This window comes from Pungitius pungitius, chromosome 9 (assembly GCF_949316345.1).
Source record: "Pungitius pungitius chromosome 9, fPunPun2.1, whole genome shotgun sequence".
NCBI lineage: Eukaryota > Metazoa > Chordata > Actinopteri > Perciformes > Gasterosteidae > Pungitius > Pungitius pungitius.
In genome coordinates, this window is record NC_084908.1 from 16,388,821 (window position 1) to 16,415,437 (window position 26,617).

General features: G+C 44.2%; 1 protein-coding gene across 2 annotated transcripts in view; it reads left to right on the forward strand.

Moving 5' to 3' along the window:
* The window catches only part of arhgap10 (Rho GTPase activating protein 10), a 41,731-nt gene that overhangs the window by 13,435 nt on the left and 1,679 nt on the right, over positions 1 to 26,617 (forward strand). Inside the window, exons 6-22 of one of the 2 annotated variants that reach the window (XM_037471132.2) lie at positions 774 to 884; positions 1,053 to 1,157; positions 1,449 to 1,578; positions 1,973 to 2,079; positions 2,230 to 2,324; positions 3,072 to 3,153; positions 3,340 to 3,382; positions 3,488 to 3,556; positions 4,054 to 4,128; positions 7,428 to 7,512; positions 9,166 to 9,224; positions 10,620 to 10,725; positions 12,988 to 13,147; positions 15,393 to 15,534; positions 17,890 to 18,055; positions 23,152 to 23,241; positions 24,599 to 24,690. In XM_037471132.2, the coding sequence (XP_037327029.2) occupies positions 774 to 884; positions 1,053 to 1,157; positions 1,449 to 1,578; positions 1,973 to 2,079; positions 2,230 to 2,324; positions 3,072 to 3,153; positions 3,340 to 3,382; positions 3,488 to 3,556; positions 4,054 to 4,128; positions 7,428 to 7,512; positions 9,166 to 9,224; positions 10,620 to 10,725; positions 12,988 to 13,147; positions 15,393 to 15,534; positions 17,890 to 18,055; positions 23,152 to 23,241; positions 24,599 to 24,690 (1,717 nt within the window). The remainder of the gene's footprint in view (positions 1 to 773; positions 885 to 1,052; positions 1,158 to 1,448; positions 1,579 to 1,972; positions 2,080 to 2,229; positions 2,325 to 3,071; positions 3,154 to 3,339; positions 3,383 to 3,487; positions 3,557 to 4,053; positions 4,129 to 7,427; positions 7,513 to 9,165; positions 9,225 to 10,619; positions 10,726 to 12,987; positions 13,148 to 15,392; positions 15,535 to 17,889; positions 18,056 to 23,151; positions 23,242 to 24,598; positions 24,691 to 26,617) is intronic. The other variant, XM_037471135.2, reaches the window with a different exon arrangement.

The following is a 26,617-nucleotide window of genomic DNA, read 5'->3' on the forward strand; positions in this document are numbered from 1 at the left end:
TTGCAAGCAGAATATAGCGATTCATAATGGCAGCAAAAGGAATGGAAAACGGTTATTTTGTGTAGTTTGAGAATCCCTGTTTCCCCTTTTTCCTTCGGCGCCGCGGGGTAAGAGTCTCGCTGCAAAGCCTGTTGGACCGTGCGAGTTTCCACTAACAAGCCTTATGGCAGCAGTTTTTCCTGGCTGGTCGGGGGAAAGTGAATGTGTGCTCACTTGTGCCGCGATACCAAAGTCACAACTGGGGGCTGTAGTTTGGGAAACAATCCCCGCTGCCGTACACCAGTATGGACCTTTTAAACTGCAGAGTTAACGACCGCTTGCTAAACAATGTTTCGGCCATTGTCTTTGCCATGTAGCCATTTAAGGCGGAATCGTATTCACTAACCAGGGAGGGCAGTAAAAAATGTCAACGTGATGCCTGCAGGCTGTTCTGTTCTTTGTTGCGCTTGTGTTACCAACAATGGTTTCTATTAGACTTGGAATAAATAAACCGGGGGATATATATACATACATACACACACACACACACACACGTGTGGTTTGTGTTGCCTCACAGCAAGAATAAAACAAATCCCCCTTCACTCTGCTGGGGCTTTACTTCACCCTTCTAGTTGTATTGTGCGTGAAGCTTCCCTCAAATAGAGGGTGTGGTACGTTGTGCAGATCATACAGCCGCCTGAGACAAATATTTGGGGCAGCATACATTTTCCCAAACTGTCCGTCTCTTTAATCTTGATGTGTGTGTGTCGCCCCTCCCGCTCCAACCCCCGCAGGCAGACATCCAGGTGGAAAACATGAAGCTGCACTTTCAGGAGGAGTCACTGACCTATGTGTGCAAACTGCAGGAGATCCAGGAGAGAAAGAAGTTTGAGTGCGTGGAGCCGGTGAGTGACACAACCTGGCGGCATGTCAGCACTGATGTTTCACATCAGCAACAGCACGTGGGCAATGTAGGATTTGACGCAAAGAGCGGTTGTGTTTCTCTTTCACTCGCTGGCTGTTCAGATCAACCTTCTCTTGTCTGTTTGTGCCTGTGTTGTGATATGTTTTAGATGCTGGCGTTCTTTCAGACGGTCTTCACCTTCTATCACCAGGGCTTTGAGCTCGCCAAGGACTTTGACCATTATAAAAAAGCACTGCAGATCAATATTCAGAATGTAAGAAAGATTCGAGTTTTCTTTTTGTGTTTGCTGAAGGATGATTCTAAGCATGACAGCAATACACAAATGTCATATTCCTTGTATGTCCAACATACTTTGGCAATAAATGTTGGTGATTTCTATAAAACTCTTGTCATGGCGATAAAGGCGTTTCCAACGACAGCCCTCGAGTTTTGAGTTGTTGTGACCTCTTGTTAGGAAGGTCTCGCTACCTAATCACTGAGCATCAGGAAGTGACTTCCTGGAGCCTGTGTTTATCCCTCCCCCTCTCCCTCCCCCTCCCACCAGACAAGGAGTCGTTTTGAGGGCGCGCGATCAGAGGTGTACGATCTAATGAAGAGGATAAGGGAGGCCCCTCAAGAATACAGACAGACCAGCCCCATCAGTTGTGAAGGTTACCTCTATGTACAAGAAAAACGTAAGATATTTATCTCAAATATTGTTTTATTTTGGGGTGTCATATTACACGCATTCATAACACACACATAAACATACTCCAATGTCATGACCAGAAAGGGGAGTTTGTGCTTCCTTTTTTTCAACTCTTGTTGAAGTAATGGTATTACTTATTAGTAAGTGTAATTTTTTGGGGATAAAAAGGCCGTTCTAATCCATTTTTACATGATGATGCTCTTAATACAAAATGCTGACATACAGACAAAGTGAACCAGTTGTAATTATTTTTTATTTGAAGTGTCTACTTGCTGTCACACATTATCACTCTGGATGTCTTCCCCGATACTGCTGTGTATGGACGGATGGTCACTATGCAAACCGCGTTGAATGTCTGTGTCACACGCTTGTTTCTCCAGGGCCGCCTCCCTTCGGCTCAAGTTGGGTCAAGCGCTACAGCACGTTTGTCACAAAGCAGAAGATTCTGCACATGGTGACCTTCGACCACAAATCCGGTGGCAAGATAGTGAGTAGTCCTGCGACACATTGATGCCTCGCCAGATTTCTGAAATCCGAACAACTTTGTGCACTAGGTCATCTCTCACCCTTTGGAATGACCTCCTATCTGTTGTGATTTGTTTTGGTCCGTACAGTAAGCACTTTCTCTCTTTTTCAGGGTGAGACAGAATCCGTCACGCTCAAATCCTGTCTGCGCAAAACGCCAGACGTGTTGGACAGGAGGTTCTGCTTAGAACTTGACATTACGGATCGGTAGGTCCTAACACCTGGAATGATGTGTGATTTATTAATGATGCTACTTAATGCCAAAAGTGACACGGTTCCCAACTATTCTTACTGCTTCTGGATGAATTATTATTAATTGTTTATGTACAGTACCAGTCAATGGTTTGGACACATTTTCTCATTCCATTCAATGAGAAAGTGTGTGTCCAAACATTCAACTGTGGTACTGTGTAGATATATATGTATACACACGCATCAATTATCCACTGTGACGTTCCACATTAACAGCTTTGCTAAAGACCATAGCTCTACACAACTAGGTTAACTTGCTGCTCTGTGTGTTTGCTGAGGGCAGGGCAGCAGAGTTTGTGTCGGGGGGGTGGCAATCCTCACAAACTTAATTAGGACAATTTGTCGCACCCTGCTGGCCCTGGTGTTATAGATATCTCATTTTGTCACTCAACTGAACTTTTTCTGTAGTATTAATAGAAGTGCAATAGCTCAGATTTAACATGGTAATTTGAGTCCCTACACATTCAGCTGATGGGGATGAGTAACTTGATATCTATCTGGTCCCACATGACGGAAGGTTCAATGTATCCGCATGGAGAACTAATAGGTCTCATATTTGTAGTTATTACCAAACCAAGGGCAAGTTTCCCCAATAGAGAGTGCTTTTTTTTGTGTTAAAGTTTTTTTTTCCTCATTTGCTGCTTAAGGAACTGTCCTTACTGTCTGTACCTCTAAAGCTGATGTGGTGTGGCTCTCTTTCAGGCCTGGCACGGTGCTGACAGTACAGGCTATGTCATCGGATGACTACAAGTTCTGGATGCAGGCCATGGATGGGAAGGAGGCTGTGAGTCAGCCGCCTGCACCATGTTGTGTTCGACTGCTCACACTTGAGTCATGTAGCCCCACTGTATGCTGTCTGCCATGTTTTTTAGGAAACTTTTCCTGTTTATGTGCTGTACTGCCACATACCTGCACTTAACTGTGTCCAAGTATATTTTTAAAAAGCTTTTTTTTCTTCTTTTTCCTCTAGTCTGGACCCTATCTCGCGAGGACTTATTCTAAAGAAAGAGGCAGTAAGCATTCTTGCTGTTGGAGACTTTGTATCTATAAAAGAATACCATAAACTTTCATGAGCACAATGCATGACCCCCTGTTATGATTTATTTCCTTCTCTGCAGTTGATGCTCAGCTGAATGATGTCGGTTTGAGTTTTATGAAGAATTCCATCAGCGCTATAGAGACCAGAGGTGAGCCTTGCGTATGTAAAGACGGACAAGGTCATTTATTTGGGGAATTTTAACATGAAATTTGGTAAATAGTAACACAGGGGCACTATAGTCATCTCTACACAAGGGGGCAGACTTGCTCCAATATTGAAACCAAAGTCCGACTGAAAGCTACTGCAGGCAGTATGTACTGAAGGAATAGTATATGAATAATGCGTTTCATTTTGCAGCACCAACGTTCTTATTTATTTAATTTTCATTTTGCTCTATTCCCCCATCAACATTTATTTCTGCGATGGTTCATCTTTATCTACCAACTCTGTTAAATTGCAGTAATGTATTCATTTATTTGATGTATGGTTTCTAATGACAGTGTTGTTGTTGTTCTGTGTTTGTATATGTGTAAGTTTCTATTCTTGTTTTTGTCGTTTAATTTATTGTGTGCTTTCAGTGTTCTTTTCCCTGTAAAGCAGCTTACAACATTAAGAGCAGTAGTAAAGTTTCCTGATTGCTTTCAGGTATTAATGACCAAGGCCTGTACAGAGTTGTTGGGGTGAGCTCCAAGGTCCAGAAGCTTCTCTCATTAATGATTGGTAAGTAAATTCTATTATTTTCTTTCTGGTCTTCAAATATATTTTGCTTAGAGATTTGCTGGTCAGAACCAAACCAAAGTTAAAATATTAATTTATATGCTACTGCACTGCACTATCTCTGTAATATTAGGGCGCCCCCAGTCAGCAGGATGTGCTGACGTAATGGATGTGTCTGTCGGGACGATATTAAAAAGATAGTGACCTACAATCAGCCCGTGACTCAGCTTATCAGAAGCATGTCTCTCGAATCTTTCGCTCACTTCATTTCAGTTGTGTATATCCCCCAGACAACTAGTGAGGGCCCCTCCCAGCCGCGTCCCTGCAGTTTTTTGGCTTGTGCTTCATTAACGCACCACTGACACCGACCCTCTCATGCACTCTCAATCACCAGTCGTCATTCCTTCGTGCCGCGCACTGGTCTTGAATCCCTTTCAGTCGTGGCTCCCCTTCTCCTCTCTGGTTTCCTGCAGTCTCCGGCAGACACAAGCTGGCTTTCAGCTCTGTGTTCAGAATAACAACAAACTCGGGCAACCGGCAGCCTTGTCATGGCTCTGCTTCCTCTCTGAAAACTTCCAACCTGCCGACTTATCCTGTGGCCTCCATTAACACTCTGCTGCTGCATTGCAAGAAGTTTCTATAAAACCTGGATATAGTCTGCAGGCTCTGGACATTCACCATATCGTTGCCAATGGGGGAAAAATACAGACATTGCTAGCTTCAATGTCTGTAAATGTTGGTCAGCTGATCGACTTCATGGAATAAGCAATTTCCATTAAGCTGACTAGAAAACTTAAGGACAGAGGTAGTTCCACCACACACAAAAACGTTTCTGCAGTTCACAGTGAGTGGGTGAAGCCAGCTTTAAACCCTTAAGAAATTCTTTGTATCATCCCACTCCTCCTCCTTTTCATCTCTCACCCACTGACATGGCCACGGTCCAATCGGAGAGGACAGAGTACTAGAAAACGAGGCTTCCATCACATCAAGGCACAAACAAAGAGAGCTGCCCCTTTTGAATATCGAGCAACTATAAAACAGGTAGAAGACCTGGCCCTTGTTTAGTTGGGATTTTGCTTTTTGTTGCTTCGTAGTTGCACGTTTTGGTTCTGTGGATATAATTGCAGAGTGGGGCAAATTCAAGGAATTTTCCAAAGATCTGTTCAATACATTTTACATTTCAGGCGGAAAGGAATACTAATGCCACCCTTCATTGGTTTATTACACAAATCTGCCCAACTGCTGAAATGTTTTTTTTAGTTCAATGCTAAATCATGAAATGGCTCTTGATGACTTAACACGGTTCATTCGATTATTGACGAAGGAACAGACACACTCACACAATGGCTAGTAGTCTCGCCTCTCTGATTTAAGTTCAGTCTGAGTCAGCCTGGACCTTCTAGGCCAGGGGTGTCCACCCGGAGAGTCCCGACGGCCACAACAGGACAGAAGGAAAATCGGGTTATGATCAAACAGACTGAGTGGCCACACGGAGGAGGAGCTAAAACGAGGAAAGAGACGCAATAATGTGGCACACCTTTTTTTAGATGGTTCCTACGGACTTGTATGGTGTTTCACTTAATTGCTTTTACCTTTTTTTAAAAAAACAATAAAACGGTTCCATAAAGAAGAAATAAAAGGAGCAAGGGAGAGAAAAGTGCAATCTCCATACTGTCCAATTGTACTTGCCAATTGTTTTGCCCTACAGCCAAAAATATAAAAGATGTTAACTCATTTATAGAATCCGCGCCCTATGGTGCATTTAGTGATGTCTGCATGTTGAGCCCCTTTGATCAGCAGTTGGGGAATAAAAAAAAAAATCTTAATTACAAACCAGTTTGACTTCTCTTTTGCTCGAATCCAACGACCTAAATATCCCTTCTCTGTTTGCCGGCTCACCCAGACTTTTCTCTCCGCTCTATGAGAGTAGTGGATGTTGTAGATAGGACCTCAGACCCATGGAAAAAAAGTTCCAAAAGAGTTGAATGCCTGTCATATTTTATGAAATGATCACCCTTAAAAAAATGTACTTCTTGGAGCTGCTAGTTTGCTTCTCCCCCACCCCATTAATAAAGATAAGAGTGCCAGAAGGAGACATTTTGTTTGACTGCAGCGAAAATTGAGTTTATGAAATGCCGAACGTCAACAAATACAGAGAGAGGCAGAATATTTTGTTGGATGAAACCATCTTTTTTTTTTCCCCACTCAAGTACACTGCACACATCCATGTGTTGCTTTCAATGATGACCGTGTGTCTGCACCCCATCGTTTATTTGGATTAGGATCTAATGCATGGTATTTTACAAGGTCTTATTGCACTTCATTTCACATTAATTTGAACAGTTTTTCATTCCGCCTTTCCCTTTTTGTAAAAGCAAGAGGGTCCGGGTTTCCTGTTTAACAGACCTGCGTCATGGATGTGTACAGCAAAAACATTTTTTTCTGCATCCAAGGATGCCAGGGGAGCTGCAATTCTAGCTTTAGTTGCTATGCTACAGTCCCCAAACAGTACAGTTGTGTCCCGAAAGGCTTAATTGAGATAAAATAACAAGAATTGCAACGTTGCCGCTGCTTTGTGCTCAGTGGTGTCAAAGTCAATGCTTCTCCAACCATCTTTTTATTTTTTTTGTGTCCTTGACCTAACCGGGTCCAAGCCCGCTTGGACTAAAGCAGACTACAGAGCCTGTGCAGACCTCGTTAAACTCAACACATACACACACTTGCAGAGGCGCAGCTTTGGCTACAAACACTCTCCAAAAACATTTGCTCTCAGAAGTTGATATTGGACGAAGCAGGCGGAGAAACGCACAGTCCTCCTGGCTGCGGTGCTTGGATGAAATAATAAAAAACGGTTAAATGCCATGTAACGCAGACCACCTACGAGGCTTAAATCCGCGAGGCGACCTGAGCCCTCTGCAGTACCCGTTACGGACTCCCAACACGTCACACTTCCACATCCTCGTCGGATGTCCGTGATAACGTGCCACCTCGAATTTTCAGCAAAACACAACGCTGGTGTCCCTGTGGAGCCAGCGACGCAGTGAGGGATTAATTAAACTTGTAATGAGTAAAGAACCAGCGGCCCTCTACTGAAGCTGTAACCTCCTCCCATACCCACTGAGGCTGGACTAGACTCAACCCCTCCAGGCTAGCAGCACTGCTTTTATCCTTTCATGACTTATTGCTAGTTACATATTTAAATTACGTATTTTGACATTCTAGTTCGCCCACAAAATGCGAGCGCTTGGCTGCTGTATGTGGAAAATAACGGTCAGCTGTTTGGTGATTTGTGTTTGATTCAGATGAGGAGAGCAATGAAGTGGACCTGTCTACCAGCGAGGACTGGGACGTGAAGACCGTAACGAGTACACTGAAGCTCTATCTGAGGTAAGGAGCAGCAGGGATTAACGGCGCACTCGGACACATTCTCAAATATTCCCTTTTTTCTGCTCATTCTCTGTCACGTGATTGTAAACCGAACAATCTTTTGGACTTTGCTTGAATAAAACAATAAATCTTTGACCGTTTCGAAACGTCACATGTTAAGCATTTTATGGCATTTCATGAACAAAACGGCAAAGTGACCTAAAATCCACCCAGTAAGCATAGTTTATATGGTTTTTATTTGCTAATCATTTCACCTGTGTTGTGTTCACTTTAACTCTTCCTGTCACTCACAGCGTTCTACATTCTCATTATTGTTTATCCTGTTCATTTAATGTAGTAATGTGATTTGTAAAATTCTATTAATGAATTGAATCAGAGACTGTGACGTGACAGACTTCAGCGTGTCTGACCTAAGGAAACCCCAGTGGTTAAAGGAACGTCTTTTGATGAATACGATAGAAGCTCTGTTCACTTCAAACGTTCAATCCAGTCTCGTTTCCGTCATTTCCTATAAAACCAGTTAATTATGCAAAGTGCTGCTCCATAATTAACTTCTTGCAAGGTCACATTGCTTACTGTATGCCTGTTCCACATTCACCGACTCCTTCTTGGTTGACAGACAGAAGGCCCAAAGTTCAAAGCTTAAAATGTAGTTTGGTTGCAAGAAGCTGAGGCAGTTTTCATTTTAAATGCCAAACCTTTTTTTTTTCTTTTGTAAACATGTTCAGCGAGCAACAAATTAAGTTTGCTTTGCTTATTAAAATGGAAGAAAATTTATGTTTTCTGGGTTTAGACTGGACCTTTTATTCCTTAACACAGTAAATAAACAGTAAAGAAGCTCATACACGTGTATTTTAAGCAATTTGGTTTTAGGGCCATCATCTGCTTTTGTAATTTATTCATTTTTAAGATCTCTTGTAATGGCAGAAACAAGATTTTTATAAAATCCAGATTCTGAAGAGGAAAAAAAAATCCTGAAGACGCAAGCTTACATAACGCACCCCCCCCCCCCACCGAAACAAACAATGACATGAATGGAGGAGGGCGGTAAACAAGACCCCTGCAAAATAAGCAGAAAAACCAAACATCAGAAAACAATCACATTATAGACAGAAAGGGAAAAAAAATTGGATTAGACAATCATCTCTCCAAAGCATCCCAACATCAGGGTGTAAATGAAGAGTCCTCTTCAGAGGGGCTTTGGCTCGGTGTGTAACGGTACGAGAGACTCTGTCGCAATCTGTCTCCTCTGCTCCTCTGGATACAGATGCTTCGTTTTAATCAGGCAAACAACCTTTAAGCTAACATTGCTTGTCCATATTGTTATGCTATATTAAACCCTGCCGTGCATTGGCCTGACATGTCTTTTACTTTGTGGCTGGAATAGAGCGGGGTCAATCTCCTTTCCTCTGAGGCTAAGTACCTTTGGCCAATGGCCAGCTGCAGTGTGGAAGTACCTTCAGATGAACTTGGTTATCTCAACGTGTGCACCATCTAATTCCATCCCCAGGCCCGGCCACATTAATCATTGCTGTGTGCAGACCCTATAAAACAGTGTGCCGGCTATTTCTGTCCCCCCCCCACCCCCCCTCGCTCACTTCAGCTCTCATTTCTCCTCCCCCCCCCAACCCTTCTCTCTCTCTCTCTGTGAAGAAGCCTCCCGGAGCCGTTGATGACCTATGGACTTTACAAAGAGTTTATTTGCCTCGCAAGTAAGTCTGACCTCCACCTCCACCGTCACTGTGTACAGACCACGCCAGTGTGCACATGTGTTGTGTCAGTCTCAGAGCAATGTCAGTTTAGCAAATATGCAGTCAAGTGAAAACCAGTTGTTGAATTACCATTTTATTCCCTTTTTGTAAACATTTGACCAATTCTTCTAAGTGGGCAATAGTGGCCAATCGTCTTAAGTAAAGGATTCATAGTCTGAAAGCGTTTTGGTCTGTGTGTCTTGAATGCTGATTAGGATCCAGCTAATCTTTCAGACATTCGACACATTAAAAAATGTCACGTTTAATGCTCTGCAGTAAGTTTTTATGCCTGCTTACCCTTCTTCAGAAATTTGCACTCCTCAAATCCAAGGACACCGTTGCCTGTTTCTTTCCCCCCCGAGAAATGTGACTTGTAGAATCCTTTCAGCCACCTCTGGCTTACACATACCTTTTTGACATTTCAGTTTTCCCACTACTGCCCATCTTCATCTAATTTCTAACTGGCCAAATAATCTGTTTGAGGTTAGAGCTGAAAGCTTTATAAATATGCTGTAATTTGCATGCCCTCAAATGGTCCAGTGAGCGACCTTGAACAAGCAAAAAGACATTTTTTTTCCCACCCACACAACATAATTTATATGGTAGATGTTTTTATTTAAGCAAGCCAAACTTGAATCCTATTACAACAAGTGCTATAATTGGATCAGGTTGAAATTTTTATCAGGCGCTCGCAATGCCCTCATAACGAGGGGGGGGGGGAAATGGATTAGCAACGAATGTTTTCTTTTTGATGGATGACAGCATCCATAAGCAGCTTTTTCCATGTTTAAATCCTTGTCGTTCCCATAGTAATGATGTTTTGTGTGTGTGTGTGTGTGCGTGTGTGTGTTTCTGTGCCCGTGTGGGCGGTCAGATGCCCATGTGTGAGGAAATGTTTAAGAGATGATCTTTGGGGGGGTTTAACACAACCCTTTTCTTTACTGTAGCGACAGTAACGTAACGCCGTCTCCTTCGCCAGCATAGTGCTACCTGCTGCCAAATCCAAGAGGCTTCAGACTATGCATCACTTTCACACCACTTCTTCAAACCAGAATGTATCCTCCTCTGATCCATAGACTCGAGGTGGTAGCCTCTGATCATTGTGCCCTTAAAAGCCCACTTTTTCCTCATTTCTGTTTTCCAGAATGAATCCAATTTGCCAGGACTTTTTAAATATCAGAGGTTTCAATTATTCTGCTGATTTATTTTGGTGTGGCAGATCAACAGTGCGCCTCGTGTATCGCCATCATTGCCTTTTGCAGGTGTACAGTGGTGTCGTCTCTTTGCCACCTGAGGAGATCCGAGAAATCCTCGTAGTTTAATGCAACCGCTTTGCTGCTCCTCCGTTTTGAACAGAGGGCGGCAGTCCGGAGTCCCGCATCCAAGCCGTCCACTGCCTGGTCCACAAACTCCCGGAGAGGAATCGAAAAGTCCTCGGGCTGCTCATGAAGCATCTGGCCAAGTGAGTTGGTCGTATTTCAGCCAATCTCCACACCCTCTGTCTCTCTCTCTCTCTCTCTCTCACAGTTCTCTTTTTTTCTCTTCTTGTCTGTCTCCTCATTCTCACTCCACATGCTTTCTCTCTCTGTCTCCCTCTCTCTCTCCTTCACTCCCACTCTCTTCACTCCCCCTTCCATGCTGTCACTCCATCTCCTCTCTTGTCTACTCTGTGACTGATGGCTAAGAAACTTGATGACATTGATGACATCCTTTTTTGTTGCTTCCTCTTAAGTTATTTGTGAATTGCTAAAAGTTTTTGAGGGGGAATTTTGGAGCTTACGGTACTTGTTTGGAAAGCTGTTGTTCAGCCCTCCAGTGAGGTGAAGTAAATTTAGCCCTCTCTTGAGATCACTATATACACCCCTGAATAACTATGAAACACTATTGTGCATCACTCCATTTGTGAGATTAGATAGGAAGAGAGATTTAAGAAATAGTGTTAGCTAACATTACAAGGTTTTACCTCAGCAAGCTTTTTATAAACTAAATATGAGCAAATTGAAGATAAGTAAATAATCCCTTTTCCCTGAGGCAGTGAAAGTCTGGTGGATCTTATTTCATAGAAACCCGCTGCAGAATCAGGCTCTGGTAAAAAGGCAGCGCTATTGAAATTGAATTTGGATTATCCAGCGTGAAATTCTCCAGACTGGAGAGACTCGAATATTTTTCTGAAGTTGGCGTGTGTGCATGTCCTGCAGGGGGAAGGAAGCGAAGCCAGAATTTCACACTCCTATCTGAAATGGTTTTCAGAGATGTTATAAATGTGAGTTGTCACCAATGTTTTTGTCTTCAAAGGCGTCCTTTGAAGCTATTTAAACTGTCTCAGCTGCTCCAATGCGTATCATCATATTTTCAGTGTGAAATCTCTTCACCTGTCTGCATAACTTTCTCTTCAAATTAATGTTTTCTCTCGTTTTTCACATATTTGACCTCCTCAGATCAAACTTAATTTACTGAAGATGTTTCCTTTGTAAAAAATAATCCAGAAGGCATTACGTTAAATGTATCATTCCTCTTCATCGGTTCTCCCTGTTACTGTTGGAATTCATAGTAAGAGCCTTCATTAAATCATTATTTACACAAATATTTTGAGGTTTCCTTCAGTGCTTTTTAGCAACATTCTCTGTTAAGCTGATAAAATAAATTGCCTTAAATCACAATTTGATGAATGAACGATTTGATCTTTATGGGAAAAGGAGCAGAGGAGCAATTTTTCACAACAAATGCCTCACTGTATATTAAACGAGTGAGGCCGTCATCTAGAGGTGGCTCAACACTTCATTTAAACAGTTTGCATGAAGAAAAAACCTAGACTCACTGGTGTGGTTGTTTCTCTCAGGAAGCATTTGCTTCTATGACTTCTTCATTTCCTGGTTTGCTCCAATATTGTACTTTTCGTAAAATGTTCTGAAATGTATTACTCAGAGCAATCGAGTTCTGCAGGAAGAGTTGAGGGAATGAGCATTTTTCCACTTGCCAGATTTTTTTATGTGTTTTTGATAGATTCCACAAGTAATATATGGTTAACACAAGCTTATGACATTTTTACACTTTGTGTCTAGGATTTGAAATATGTCAGTAAATACCCCTCTTGTGAATTTTGAAGTGCGTGTTTGCTAACAAGTGACTAAATGAGTGTACAGATTGTCATCAAGCTACTCACTGGTCCGCAGTGAACCCAATGAGGTCATGCAACTGTGGCGCAGTTTGTTAAACCCAGAACAGGTTATTTCTTTCAATTGCATTTGTGCTTTATATATCATAACATTGGTGATTATTTGTGGTGTTTATCTTGCTGAACATAACCTGTGACCATATTTGGAATGAGGAGGAGTTACACATTTGGCCTTTCAATCAGAGGAAGCCCACCCCAAAGTATACTACGTTTCACGGTCGATTAGAGAATAAATGTAATCAATCAATTTACAAAGTGGACATTGTGCTTCATTGACGTAAACATGCTAGAGATTGAGACCATGAACTCATGTTTTCTGAGCTAATATTCACCCAGCAGAACCGTCTACTCGTCTACAGATAATCTTCATCCCTGTGGCACCAGTCACGCTTTTATTTGTCCGTTTCCCCTTTTCCTGTCAAGTGTTCAGTGTTGACTCGTTTTTACTGTATCCAGAACATCAAGAACGAGGTCAAGTAGCCATATTGGCAAAGCGGAGTTTGTAAGCTGGAGTAATATGTGTATAATGTGAGCTGTTCTCTTCCTCAGTGTGGCAGCTCACAGTAAACACAATCTGATGACCGTGGCCAACCTGGGCGTGGTGTTTGGCCCCACATTAATGAGGCCACAGGAGGATACCGTCGCCGCCATCATGGATTTGAAGTTCCAGAACATCGTGGTGGAGATCCTCATTGAACACAATGAAAAGGTAACGCACACGACTGGGATTTGTGTTGCATGCAGGGCCGTGCGGGCTGTACTGTTAGAAACAAATGCACTGCTGGTCACAGCAGTATAACTTCCAGTGTAGGTAATTAGTAGCATGTCTATAAAAAAAGAAAAACTAGTATTTTGGTTATTTTTCTTCCAAACTGTCCTTTTTTGATTCGTCAAATCCAAACGCACTGTCTGCACTTCAATGATATATTCTTTATCTGCAACATTGTGCACATAGTTGTGTTTCCAATTAGCACTGTACATACAAAAAGAATGTTTGCCAACGCAATGTACAATGATGACACCAAGTCAAATCTGAATGAGGAGACACGCAGCACCTCTGTGTTTATCCATCTAGGCGGCATGTAATTACTTGATACGGAAGGATAATAAATGTGCAAGCAAAGCAAAAGATCCAATGTTTGCACTTCCTGGTCTCTCAGGACTTGATGCTTTCCTACAATATTTAGAAGTTTCAGCTTGGCATTTTCTGTTGGGAGAGAAGTGTGCAGACTGTACTGTGCCTGACACCAGAGTTTCATTTTGGGCAGAGCAAGAGTCTCAATTAGGAACTTCTCCTTTTCCTAAGACTGTTTTGACTTCTGCGTCAGGCAATTTGGCCTACTCTATCTTAAATGTTTTTTATGTATGAACAAATATTCTAGCAATAAAAATACACTTAGTGGTCTGTTTTAAGTAAATCTATATTGTGTTTATGGCTGGTTCCACAAAATAATGAGCAGAGGTAAAGTTCCCGGCTAATGAGACGTGCATCACGTTTAACTTGATCCTTTGGGACAGCGTTCCCTTTCACCCAGTTTTTCAGGTACAAGGGAGCAAGACGGCAGTTTAATAGCTAGAATATTTTATTTGGCCAATAGGGGGAGCCCCAAGTGCTCACACTGGATTTAAATCCATTCTATTCATTTTGAGGAGGTTAGTTATTCTGATATACATTTTGTTTTGTTTGGAAGGTCTTTTGCCTGCCTCGATACATTTTATTTTGCTTGGGAGATGTTCTATAGTTGATGCGATCAGGTAATCTCAGGATGTCATTAATCAGTGTCAAACCTCAAAGGGGGATCATTTTCAGCGTCACAGGAGAAAAAGGTTTGGTATTGTTTTATAATCCGTTTGGTTCAACACTACACTCTGCCTCGAATCACATGGAACCAAAGAGCTTTTGGTGTTTTTCTTTTTGTTGTTTTCCTCCAGCTTCATTAAATGAAATATGATGTGTGCTGTGAATAATGGCTCCACCCAAGCTCACAAATCTAAAATGGGGTGTAAGAGAATATAGAGGCTTGGTGAAACCCAACAGGCTAATAGAAATGTGCTAAAACAACACCGTATGTACTGCTAGTCCCCGAGACTACCCAGAGGTATCCAACACCGTCCAGGTGATAACAGATGTACTGTTGGAATGCAGCGAGAGCATTTCGGAAAGAACAACGTGTCAGAGCAGGGGAAAAGTTGAGCAGGCAGGCATTAACTTCTCTCCCAGCTTAGTCCTGCTCCAGACTGTTGATACCCCCGGATACCAACAGGAGACTCTGTTTTACATTCACCTCTGTCTGCAGGAGGAGGCAGCACAAACTCTCAGCCGTATCAGATTTCTCACTTTTTCTATCTGCGTTCTCCTGAAAACTTTCTCCCCCCCTCCCCCCCTGTGTCTGCCTCTCTCGTTCACGCTGTCTCACTTTCTCTGCCTCTCTCTCTCTCTCTCTCCCTCCCTCTCTTGCTCCTCCGTTCCCTACCTTCCTCTGTGATCCCTTCCGAGTCTCTGCTGGGACTTCCTCTCCTCTGCAGCCCCACTCTCTTTTAACTCCACATCTGAAGTTTTCATGTGTAAACACACGGCCCGGTGTAAACAGCCTGCGTCAGTCGGGCCGGGCCCTCCACGAGTCCAAACCCTGTTTGCTTGACTCTCCGCTCTTTCAGAAAGCGGGTCAGTTTAATGTCACCTTAAGTCGGAGCTGGATTTCTACATGTTGAGCTGCTCTCGTTAATTCTGGCTAAAATCCTGTCGCATGCTGTCATTAGGGTCCTATCAATGTGCTGCTCGGCTCTCCCCGCTGTGACTGCACAAAGCCTGCGAGTTTCAAAAGCCGTTCAGCGAGTGAGGGTCAGCTGAGGACACGCCGCAGCCCGATCCAGCTGCCGCCGCTGCTCAACTCTTAACTGCGCTGCGCTCTCAGTCTTGCTAGCAGCTTACTGTAATCACATTGTGTATTCAGATCTTCGCGGATGCTCCAGAGTCGTGGCCTCTTTCACCTCCGGCCCAAATAGTGTCCGCTCCCACAAGGCAGTCCAAGAAGCAGAGTCGACAGAATCGGCCACTGGCTGTCTACAATCCACAAGCCCTAGACATTCAGAATGGTAAGAGGCGTACACACCTGCACCTGTATATTTTCACACCTCTGAATATGTTACAGGAACTGAGTGGAGGGAAAAAACGTAAGATACAGTAACAAAAATACTTTTTAGAATAAAACTACCTCCGTGATCCGGAAGGAATGCAAGTTGGATATTGATTTTTTTCATCTACAGAGCCCAGTTGTCAGAGGTTGAATTTGTTTGGTCATTTGTGCTCGCTAGATTAGTAATTTATGCTCTTAGCTAGGGGCATCTTGTGAAACTTTCTTCACAACAATCAAATAATGTGCCTGTCCTAAAAGTTGTTCTTTTCTGTAACTCATCCACGCAGTAGACACTGTGACATGTCTGTGCAGGGTAAACATAGATGTCATTGATAACATTAGCTATGGCCCGGTTTAATTTCAATTGGCCAGGGCTCTGGCATTTTGCACGCTGGTCTTTTTTTGAAAAGCCCTTGTGGGGAGCATATGTACTCAGTTTCCAGATAAATATAAGGTTGCATGTAACCATGGCTGTTGTATTAAACTGCAATAGAGTAGTTCGAGCTTGTCTTACCAAAGAAACTGGCATCTCGGTGTTTTTTACACTTGACTCCCGCCGGGCGTTGAATTAATTCCCTCCCTCACGGGTGGTGTGTCTGTTACCTAGTGACCACTATGAGCCGCAGTGGTGTCCACAGACGACACACTGAACTCAGTCGCCTCTTCGCCTCTTCGCTCTACTGCTGTGTGGATAGGTTTGCCTTTGTGTGTTCATTTCTTTAACATGCTTAAATCTGAGATCATGTTCCTCTGGTAATTGACGAAATGAGAACGTTAGTGGCCTTTCTCCTGGGCGCCAGGTAAGCCGATCACGCAACCTGGTGACCCGGGGAATCTGACCACTGTGATCCAAGGCCAGTCCAATCCCCCTCCCCCCCCCTTCCGTACAGTAGGAATCTAAATCTGCTTACCAGATTGCCTCTCTTTGGCTCCCTCGCGCCAGGTTTTAGCACAGGGTATTTTAATATCAGGGATGAAAGGCCTAATACTTTTTTAACCTCTTGTCGCTTTTTATATGAACCCCACTTAATTGTTTTTAAGTAAGTTGTCCCGTTCTTAGGCGGATAAAAGCACATCTCTAAAGTGAGAGTGTTCCGGTGAGATGCAAACGCATATGTGACGACAGACCTTGTGTCTGCCACTTTCGTCGTTAAAGAGCTGGTTTTTATGAAAGAAACATCGGGAAACAAAGCAACAAAATAAAATAAAAATGGTAACAATGTCGCCCGCACAGCTAAGCTGCAGATTCATGTGATATTTTTCATCATGTCGGTTCGTCACCACGGCTGACCCCTTTCTCGTTATATTCAGTTTTCAATCGAATGCGTTGCGGTTATATAATTATGCGGTTATATAATGTATAGGACAAAAAAATCAGGTTAATGTCAAATACAAACGTTATGGCCGTTAAAGTCCAGGGTTGAACATGTCAATACATATTCAAGCGCTCGCCCAATGATCCGCGCCAGGGACATTTTTTTCCAGAGTGGCGATATTGGTGGCGACGTTCTCGGGGAGCTGCAGGGGGCAGCGAGAAGGGGTCGAGATAACGGAGCCGCAGCCAGAGGAGTGTGGCGGAACATTTTAAGAAGCTTCCCCGACGAGTTCCTGCAAAGGATCCACCAGAATAAAAACTCTGTATTCAGAGGAAGCTTTAAAGCAAAAATAAATAAAAGCAAGAGGGAAGCTCACCTACAGGCATAAGCACACGTCTGCAGCGTTTGGGTTATTCATCTCACTGCCAGACGGGAAAGACAAAAGTTCTTCTCTTTCCGGCTTTGTAGACAAGCCGAGGTTATTCCTTTTTAACATTTTTTTTTTTTTTACAGTTCAAACAAACTCGTACATAAACTAATGATGCCATGCATCCATTGACCATCTTTAATGTAAAAATAATGCTATGGCATAATAATTAGACCCTACGCTTAGCAGCAGCTCCATTCAGTCTACATTTAATATGGACTTTTGGTTTGAATGGGTTTTTTTCTCTCATGTTTTTTTGGGGGCAAATCTTTTTTCTTTTCTTTTTTAGTTTCTCTGTACCTCTCCCTTCTCCCAAGAGCAGGATCTTTCCTTGACAGTAAAATTGAAATATAAGCGCTCGTATTTCCCAAATGTTTCCTGTGTATGACGGCAGAAGGGTATTACGATCAACAATACAAACTGATGTAGCATTTGCCTTTTTTATTTATTGATGAGTCATTCATCTGTCGGCCGTGAGCTGGCATAGGCCGGGATCCTTTTTAAAGGAAAAATCACATTATTGAAGAGCTGTAGGTTATTAAGACCATGCTGTGTTTTGCTTCCATCCAAGTGTCAGCAGTGGGAGACGGTTCCAGCCTCACCGCTGATGAGACCTCGATGGGCAGCAATGAGTCCATGTCGTCCCAGTCGTCTTCAGCCTCGGCCTCGGAGCTGCCAGCAGAGAAGAGCGACCACGTCTCGCTGAGCGGCAGCCTCAGCTCAGGCAGCAACTGCAGGTGAGCGCTTCGCTACGCTGGAGTCCCAAATCTGTGTGTGACCAACTAAATGCAGGTGTTTTGGTCTTGAAGCAAATCGAGTCATGAATAAATCCAAATGTGGTCCGTGTGCGCTGTATGGATCGCAAATGGAATTGAATGTTTTCAATCTTTGGATCCCTTTTTTTGTACCGTCAATCATGTTGTTGTTGTTGTTATTATTAACTGGTCTCTGCTTTGAAAATATGGTTGTTAGCCTGATGACCAGACCGAGCTGCCATTTCTTTTTCCTCATTCGCTATGAATTTGCTGAACATGTCGGTGATGTGGGCGACTCAAACGGTTTGTAACCAAGCTACAGAGCTTTGACTTCAAGCCAGTGCACTTTCTCTTCACAGGAAACTAAATGTTTCATGTAAAGCCATTTTCCATTGAAGGGATAATTACTTTTTATGAGGTTTTATTCTGTTGTGGCGTTATAATTATCATCATTACTCTTATTGGGATTATGTGGCTTAAGTAATGTAAAGGTTTTGTTAGTGTTCTTTTTTGTAACTTCGATGAAGACTTAAACTGCCAGTTATGCTTCATATTGCAAAACAATAACAATCTTACCTAATATTAACGAATCAGCACACTCAAAGAGAGCCTGAAGATAATGTTGCTTAAATCTTAAATCTACAGTTTAATGTTTTTATTTGAAGCATAAGCAGCAGTTCCACTTTACTGGACACAGTTCTTTTTCCCCAGCTTGTTAAAAAGAGTTTTTAGTGAGAAGAAACCATGTCACTATTATTATGAACGAACAGAATAACAGATTTTTGTACATTGTCATTTGACTCAGATCCCATGCCAGTAAGCAGCTCAATTCTCCTGTGAATCGTTTCAAGTTAATCAGAAAATGTAACAATGAAATGAATTAACTTCCAGTGTCAGCCCCAATGTTAATTATTTTTTACTCTTTTGGTCTTTTGCAAGAATTCAAGACTGAAAATCCTTCATCCGTTTGGTGCTTTGCGTCTCTCGACTAAGTCCCCGGTCCTTTCGCTTGTCTTTCCGGCCCGGGACTCGTCTTGAATGCTGATGTGGGAGATGAATTGTTGGGTTATGCTGCAGATGTTCGCCCCGCTGCCGTGTCGCGTCTACAGATTCACCTTGAAATAGACTTTTTCTTTCCTCATTCGCCGTCCCCCTCTTGTTTTCCAACAGCTGACGAGAGCTGTAAAATAAAAACAAATTTGCCTCACAACTTGACAGAGGACAATGTGATTCCTTTCTCACTTTGACCTCTGTGGGTATGTGCCCACCTGCGTGTGTAGGCTTGTCCGTATCAAGTGCTGTCTCCAAGTTGCAGGATTAGATAGACAAGGCTGTACAGTATTGCACTTATGTAACCAACTCCTTTTTTTTTTTTTTCTCCTGCCGGTGTTTTTTTTTTTTTTTTTGCACTTTCCCACATATGTGGCATCATGTTGGACGACGGAAGGAGCCCCCAGGAGGAGGTCGTAAATCTCAGCTCCTATTTGTTTGGGAGACAGGTGGCCGTGCATTGGCCGTGCAAATCGTATTGACATTAGGGATATATTCATCTTGTTTACCCTTATAGAAGCAGCCCCTGTCCCTTTTTTATGAAGACTTGCGCCATATGTCACAGGGTGTCGCCCTGGCCTCGTTCACTCATAAATCTTAGCATGTGAGATGGTGGAGACCTGTTAGCACAGCACCTCTCTGGCCTGGAACCCAGGGATGCGGCTTCCAGTCCTCGCCCAAAAAAAAAAAAAAGAGCGTTAGGGAAATCAGCTGCTAGAGTACTTCCAGCTCCTCTCAAAAGTGTATTATGTGCACTCTGCACCTGGAGAACAGCATTTTTCCTTTTCTACTTCCTGCAGGATAGCTGCAGCAAAAAAATCTGCCAGGTCATACACAAGTGCGTCCTGACTCACTAGATCACGCACAGACTTTTTAGTGGACTGTGCCATGATTTATCATCTGCGTCATTTGCTATGTCTCGCCTCATTTCTCCTCCTCTCCCTAAATGTAGCCACCGCTTCTCACAGTACAAGTGTTGCCTCGAGTCCTGCCCAATGAGGTTACTTTTTTTTTTGGGCCACTTTTCCTTCCCCTCTCTTGCCCCACCTTCAGGCCTCCACGCCTCTGGCCAGCAGGACAGCTGTGGATCATAAAATGGCGGATCAGAGCTTATTTCCTGCCCACCCAAACCGGCGGCGGTGGCGGCGGCCCCGGCGTGCAGCTCGGCTGTCGGCTTGATCCCACTTTTGACTAGAAACGCCGCTAAATCTCACCGCCGGGGCGTCCCGCCTTAAGTCGAGAGGCAGTCGATAGCCCAGCTCATCCCGGCGTTAGCGCCGCGCCAGGATCAACAAAGGCCTGGATGCTGCGGGTGGAATTCCTGCAGTAATGAGAAGCAGCAGTCCTCGCCACCGCCACTAACCTAGCAGCGTGAGAAGAATGTTTGATGACCCCTGATGAAGCAAATGGCCCCCACAGCCACTTCAATTTGATACAAATGATGTATAATCATTTGTATGCATAATCATCTTATGGTATATGCTTAAAAAAAATAGTCCTCACAACTTAATATTCTTAAATATTCTATTGGGGAACACCTTGAGAGGGGTTTTCACGAGGGCCTTGCCTGCTGTGCATCTTCACGCACACAAGAGGATTAGCTAGGCCCGTGATGGGGGAAAAACAGTGGATGAGCAATTCAAAGCGTGGTGCTATTTTTGGTAGAAAGAGAAATGGCAAAAGATTTCCCGCGGTTTAGCTTTGCTACGATTGTGAGAGCAATTTTAGGGTGAATCCATTTACCTCTGGTACATTAACAGGTTTCTAGGGCAGCAACGTGGCATTCACTGATTCTCCTTCACTGTTTATTCTGTAATTTTTAAGATATCGGTTTATTTCAAAGATCTTCATTTGATCTTTCTTTCAGTACAAATAAGCAGTTAGATGTGTCCACTTACCGTAACTGCGCGCGTTCATGCATTTGATTTTTCTGGTAGTCATGTTTGCGAGTGGGTTTTACCTGCAGGTGGGTGAAGTGTTGGAGCTCCTGTCCCACCCCCCCCCCCCCCCCCCCCCACCCCCGTCCTCTCTCTCTCTCTCTCTGTTGGCTGTGACCCAGGCAGACAGTGGTGGTGCCTGGGCCCAAGTTAATGAGTGGATTTGCTGCACTGCAGCGCACTATCCCCCCATGCTGATGTGGAGCAGCTGAGCACCACAGTGGCCCCCACACTGCTGCAGAGCTATAAATCACCCACAGTCAGACCAGGCCCGAACGGAACAGCCACCGCTGGGGATGGACAAGCGCACTGAGGCAGGGGGGGGGTGGAGCGGGGAGGAGGTGATGATGAAGCGTGAGCCCAGTGCAGAGTGCTCACCTATGTCTACATAAGATCCCCAGCCACGTCCCCCCCCCCCCCCCCTCGGGGGCCGCCTCGCTCTTCCACCAGCGCCAACGCAACCGCTATGCACAACATCCTCTCCACCTTTCAGCCCCTCCCCAGCTGCTTCCTCTAATTGCCTTTATTAACGTCTCTATGGGAGCGGCAGCTAGGAGCAATTTGCTCATTATGTACTGTATTAGCACTGGCCCCAGGGCAGGCATGAAGCACAGAGGGATGCCTGGCTAAGGGCTGCTGCTCCTCTCTGCCTTTACCAGGACCCCTGCCGCCGTCCTGCAGGTCGGCCACGAGACCGCCGGTCGCCCTGATGGCGGCGAGCGCGAAGCGCAGCTGCTACTGTAAAAGATGAGGCTTGTGTTGGCAGTGTTCTTGTTTGACTTTCCACGTGCTCCGTTCTGAAGAGTCCTGTAAGAAGTGAAGGAACATGTCTGGTGGGGGGGGGGGGGCTAAGAAACGGTTGACGTGGAGTCATCATAAGCCTTCAGATCGCCGTCATCCCGCCAAAATGGTTTTAATGTCTTCAATGTCAGTAACAAACGCTCACAGGTTTGAATTATCATTTTTACTTGTGTCTGAAAAAACAAGCGTGCCCATAAGTGAGCTTTTCTCTAAAGACGGAGAACATTTGTCTGTCTGTGTACTTTTCACTCAAGGTTGGTCCAGTTGGTTTTTACAACGTTACTTGTTGGCTTGAGAGTTTCTGCAGACGTTCAAATACATCAGTTAGCATGAAGCGAGATTTCAGAACTCCAGATAAATAAATATCAAGTACTGTCTAAGTTCATTTGAGACTATTTGTGCGAGGCAGTCCTCCTGAAAGGCTCTTTGGCAGATGGCGTCGGATGAAGAATGGATTTTTTTTTGTGTGTTTACGATAGCCCAGTGTCCTCGTTATCGGGATAAATACAGCAAACACAACGAGACTCGATCTCTCCGCGCACACGTGACGTGAATAAAGTGTGATTCATTACTGCATGGTTATTCAATGAGGTCCCGTTAGAGAGAATGTCCTAATGGAAAGGTCGTGGCACATCACAGAAGTCATGGTTCTGTTGTCCGTATGTGGCCTGCCAAGGAGAAAGTTGTGCAGGAACTTTTTTCTGCTTCAAACGCTGCATCAAAATGGAACAATTCTCCGTTATCTGTTGCTTACAAGTCCGCTTCCAGATGCAACAGTTCCCTGCATTACTAAAATGTAAAGCCATAATACCACGGTCATAGTAATTATGTTTTATGTCTTCTGTTCTACGCGTCGACCTGGTTTCGGTTCTCTGGCGTCTGACGGAACACGCGGATGCAGCTCGTTGAAGCGATGCTCGTGGACCGCGCCCATAATCCGCCAGTTGCTTCTCGAGTGCGGCGCGTTGGTGTATAAATGTGTCCTCGCCTTGTCTCCATAACAACAGGTTGCTCAGTTTTGCTCACCTGTTGCTCTGATGCCACCGCGGACACAGGAGTCGCACAGGGGAGCGTCTCGCCTTCTCCGCTTTGCTGCAAAACCTTTTCAGGTCGAACACCTTGTGACATTTCCACAGCCTTCTGTGTGCGTTCGAGGGTTTTTTTTTTCGAGCTGAAAGTCGCCGCGGTAGTCAAGCCTTATTCCGCGGTTTCTGTCAATAGAAGACACCATAGGATCTGTGTGAATAAAGGTGTGTGTTTTTTTTTTTTTTTTTTCTTTCTAATCTGCAGGGCCCCCTTAGCAGGAGCCTCCTGTTCCGCTGCCGGAGCCTCGGCCGAGACCCAAGCTGGCTCCACCACCGAGGAGAAGCCGGAGGAGAGGTAAGACGGGTCTCCCCCGAGCCTCCGCCTGTTCTCCCATCTCAACAGCCATTCTTACGCTCCCATGTCGACCGGACGTCGCACTCTGGCATCCGTTCGCTCTCTCACTTGCTCCTCTCGCTCGCTCGTCCTATCTTGCATGTTCCCCCACAACCGAATCAACGACCCCCCCCCCTCGAACATCTTCCTTGCAGTGATGTGCATCAGTGTTTTCCCTTGATTTTGCTTACATTCACCAGCCTTTCATTTGGTTTGAGTGGGTCCAGATGCAAAGGGTCGGGCCATAACGGCAACATTCTCCCCCCCTTTTTTTTTTTTTTTTTTTTTCGAACCTCGGACACACAAAGGGTTATCTCAGAGAAGCGGACGGGCTGCGTATGCAGCCTGCCCATTATACTGATCTATTGCTGTGCTTCCTTGAGACCAAATGATCATTGATGATTCAGTGCTTTCAGATGTTTCAGAGGAAAACTGTAAAGCGCTCGGGCCATTCTGTGGGGAATCCATTAATGTTGTTTTTCATAGAAATACAAATCCTCATTTTTTCCCAAACGCGGTTTCACAAGAGGGCATTTTTTTTCAAATCTGAACATTGTTGTGTTGACAACTCTGTGACCGCAAACTTATTTTCCCGTTTGTATATCCTCTTTTCTCCTCTCTCATCCTACATTGTTGCTGCTCTGCAGAAAGAATATGAAATATTTATCGGGGCATGGTGTGTTGAAGGCACATCTTCTACATGGTAATGTTGCTGGCATTCGAGATAACGGTTTGCCATGGTGGGCACAACAACCCTTCACTGGAAGGTTTTTTTTTTTTTTTGTAATGTTTTCGGGAGCGCTACTGCATAAACATGCTTCTGTACTGAAGCTTTCAGAGCGATGAATGTGGCTGCTTGGATGGCGCTCTTTTACATCACGCCGATTCCAAAACGCGGGTTTCCGAGCTCACAAATGTGAATTTAAACGCCTTGGAGTTAATTTTGTGGTCCGCCTCTTGTTTGCGTGCAGACCTACTTTAGAATCCCCCTCGCACACTTTTTAATCATCTCACCAGAGTGGGTTGTCCGCTGTGCGCCTCGTCGCATCGCGTTTGTGTGTGTGTGTGTGTGTGTGTGTGGGGGGGCTGGTTCTGACTCGCTCGCTGGTCCTTCTAGGCAGAAGATAGGGCAAGACAAGAGTGTGTAGCGGCCCGGCGCCTCCCTCAGTACTTTTGCTCATCATATCCCAGGGCCTGGCCCATTTCCGCTGTTTCAGGCTAGTGAAGTGAATGAACAAGAAGGCCCCGGGCCCAGATTGAACTGTGCGGTAATCCTCCCCAAAGCTCCGCCAGCTCACTGATTGCCTTCATTTTTCAGTGTCACCAGCAGGAAAGCCAAGGCAGTGTACCCATGTGAGGCTGAGCACGACTCTGAGCTCTCCTTCCAGGTCGGCGCAATATTCAACGGCGGTAAGTGTTATCGCCTACACCAGTCGCTCACTTAGAACCGGCCCTGGCATATTGGATTTGGAAGGAAAACCCGAAACACCCGATCGGATCTTCAATCGAACAGAGATGAGACGAGGAGGGCGAGAGGGGGTCTGGGGGGAGGAGGGGGGGGGGGGGGGATGGTAGAGACTGATTTGCTCCTCAGTGTGTCTGGAAGAAGTCTGGCTGAGCTTTAATCACTCTCAGAGAAAATGAGGATTTGTAGTTCCCTTGTGTGTGGGTTTTTGTTTTTGCCTTTTTTTGTGAGACAGACATTCTATAGAAATACTACAGTTTTCACTGGGAGACATGTGGTGATGTCTTTGGTGAAATCCCACAATGCACTGCAATGTATTGTCTCTTTTTTTTGTCTTTCTGCTTAAAAAACTGCAATCTTTTTTTTTTTCATGCTTTAAACCTCTACTGTCCTGCAAATATAACCGTTGCAACATTCAAATGTGACGAATGTCATAAATATGGATTAGAGAAATCTTCACCTTTTAATATTTCTACCTTTTTAGAAATATTAAAATGGTTAGGAAGTGGATTTCTAAACTTGTGTTATCGGATTCCTGATAAAATGAACAAAGTATTGTTATTTTCAATAACCAAATTACATTAGGTTACAAAGGGCATTTTCTCACTCTGAAATTGGATTTGGAGCTTGACCGTTTTGTGTTACTGAACAAGGCGCTTTTGATTTAGTATTCAGTCGCTGCAGAGTTTTGGGGTTTAAGTTTAGTTTTATTACATTCCGCCTGTCCTTCAACACTGAGGTTTTAAATAAAGCGTCTGAGGTGTTGCATAAATGTCCGGCTGTTCTTGACATCTGCAGTATTTGTTGGACCCTTGACATTTTGCACATTTCTCTGCGCTATTCAGTTATTTATATATATATTTTTTGTGCATAATTATTGTTGACTAGGTCAAGAGGTGTGAATATTTGAGTAAGCTGCTGTACATACACTCTGTCTAAAGAAAAAATCTACATATGTCGATGCTCCCTGACCCTGAAAACTGCAATGAGCACTTTTATTAAAGGGTCTTCGCTTGTTTCTATTTGTTTTTGTTGAGTTCACTTTTGTGTAGTGAGGCAACGTGGACATGACTTACTCAGTCGTACACCCACCTAACGTCGCTTCTTCAGTGTGAGCGTGTACGGTACAATAAAGTTACAGGTAACCGGTTAAGTGCTAATGTTTTTAGCTGTGCCTCCATCTAAAGGTGGGCTTTGTTTGTCTTGGAGTAGGTCTTTCGTTGGTCTTTCCTCGTGGTCGCCTTTGTGTGCGGGGGGGGGACCGGTCCGTCACTTTGGGATTCAAAGCAGGATTTAAACGCTGCTTTTCCATTTTGGTGGCTGCTGAATCCTTTTCATCTCCACCGTATGATTCAGTTCAGGCCTTTTTAAGTAATTTTTTTTCATTCTGAATTAAATTGCCTCAAAAGGGCTCTGTCGTTGAATACATTTCTTTTGTGTCCTGAGGTTGGCTCAGACCGGTTATTATGAAGAAGAAGAAAAAAAAAAAAAAAAAGAAATATTGACTAAGTTGTCTCAATTTGGCCTTAGAAGTTATCGCTGATAATTTGTCTCTGCAATTCCCGCTTTGCCAGGGCACTCAAAATGCTTAATTGGCTCAGTCTGTAAGCGAATGAAGACTTCTCCGACAAATGCTTCATAAAGAACGGCTTCTGAGAGCCCGTTTTGCTCTTTTTTTTTTTTTCAAAAGAACGATGGGACCCAACGTCTCCACTTGAAATGTGCAGCCGACATTTCTGTATCCGCCTCAGACCCCGTTCACTCTGACGCATGCACGCGCTGTGTACTCACCGAAGGGCTGCGTGTTGTCCTCTGTCTGTCCCCCACCCTTCGCCCTCCATGTGCTGTGTCCCCCCCCCCCCCCCCCCCCCC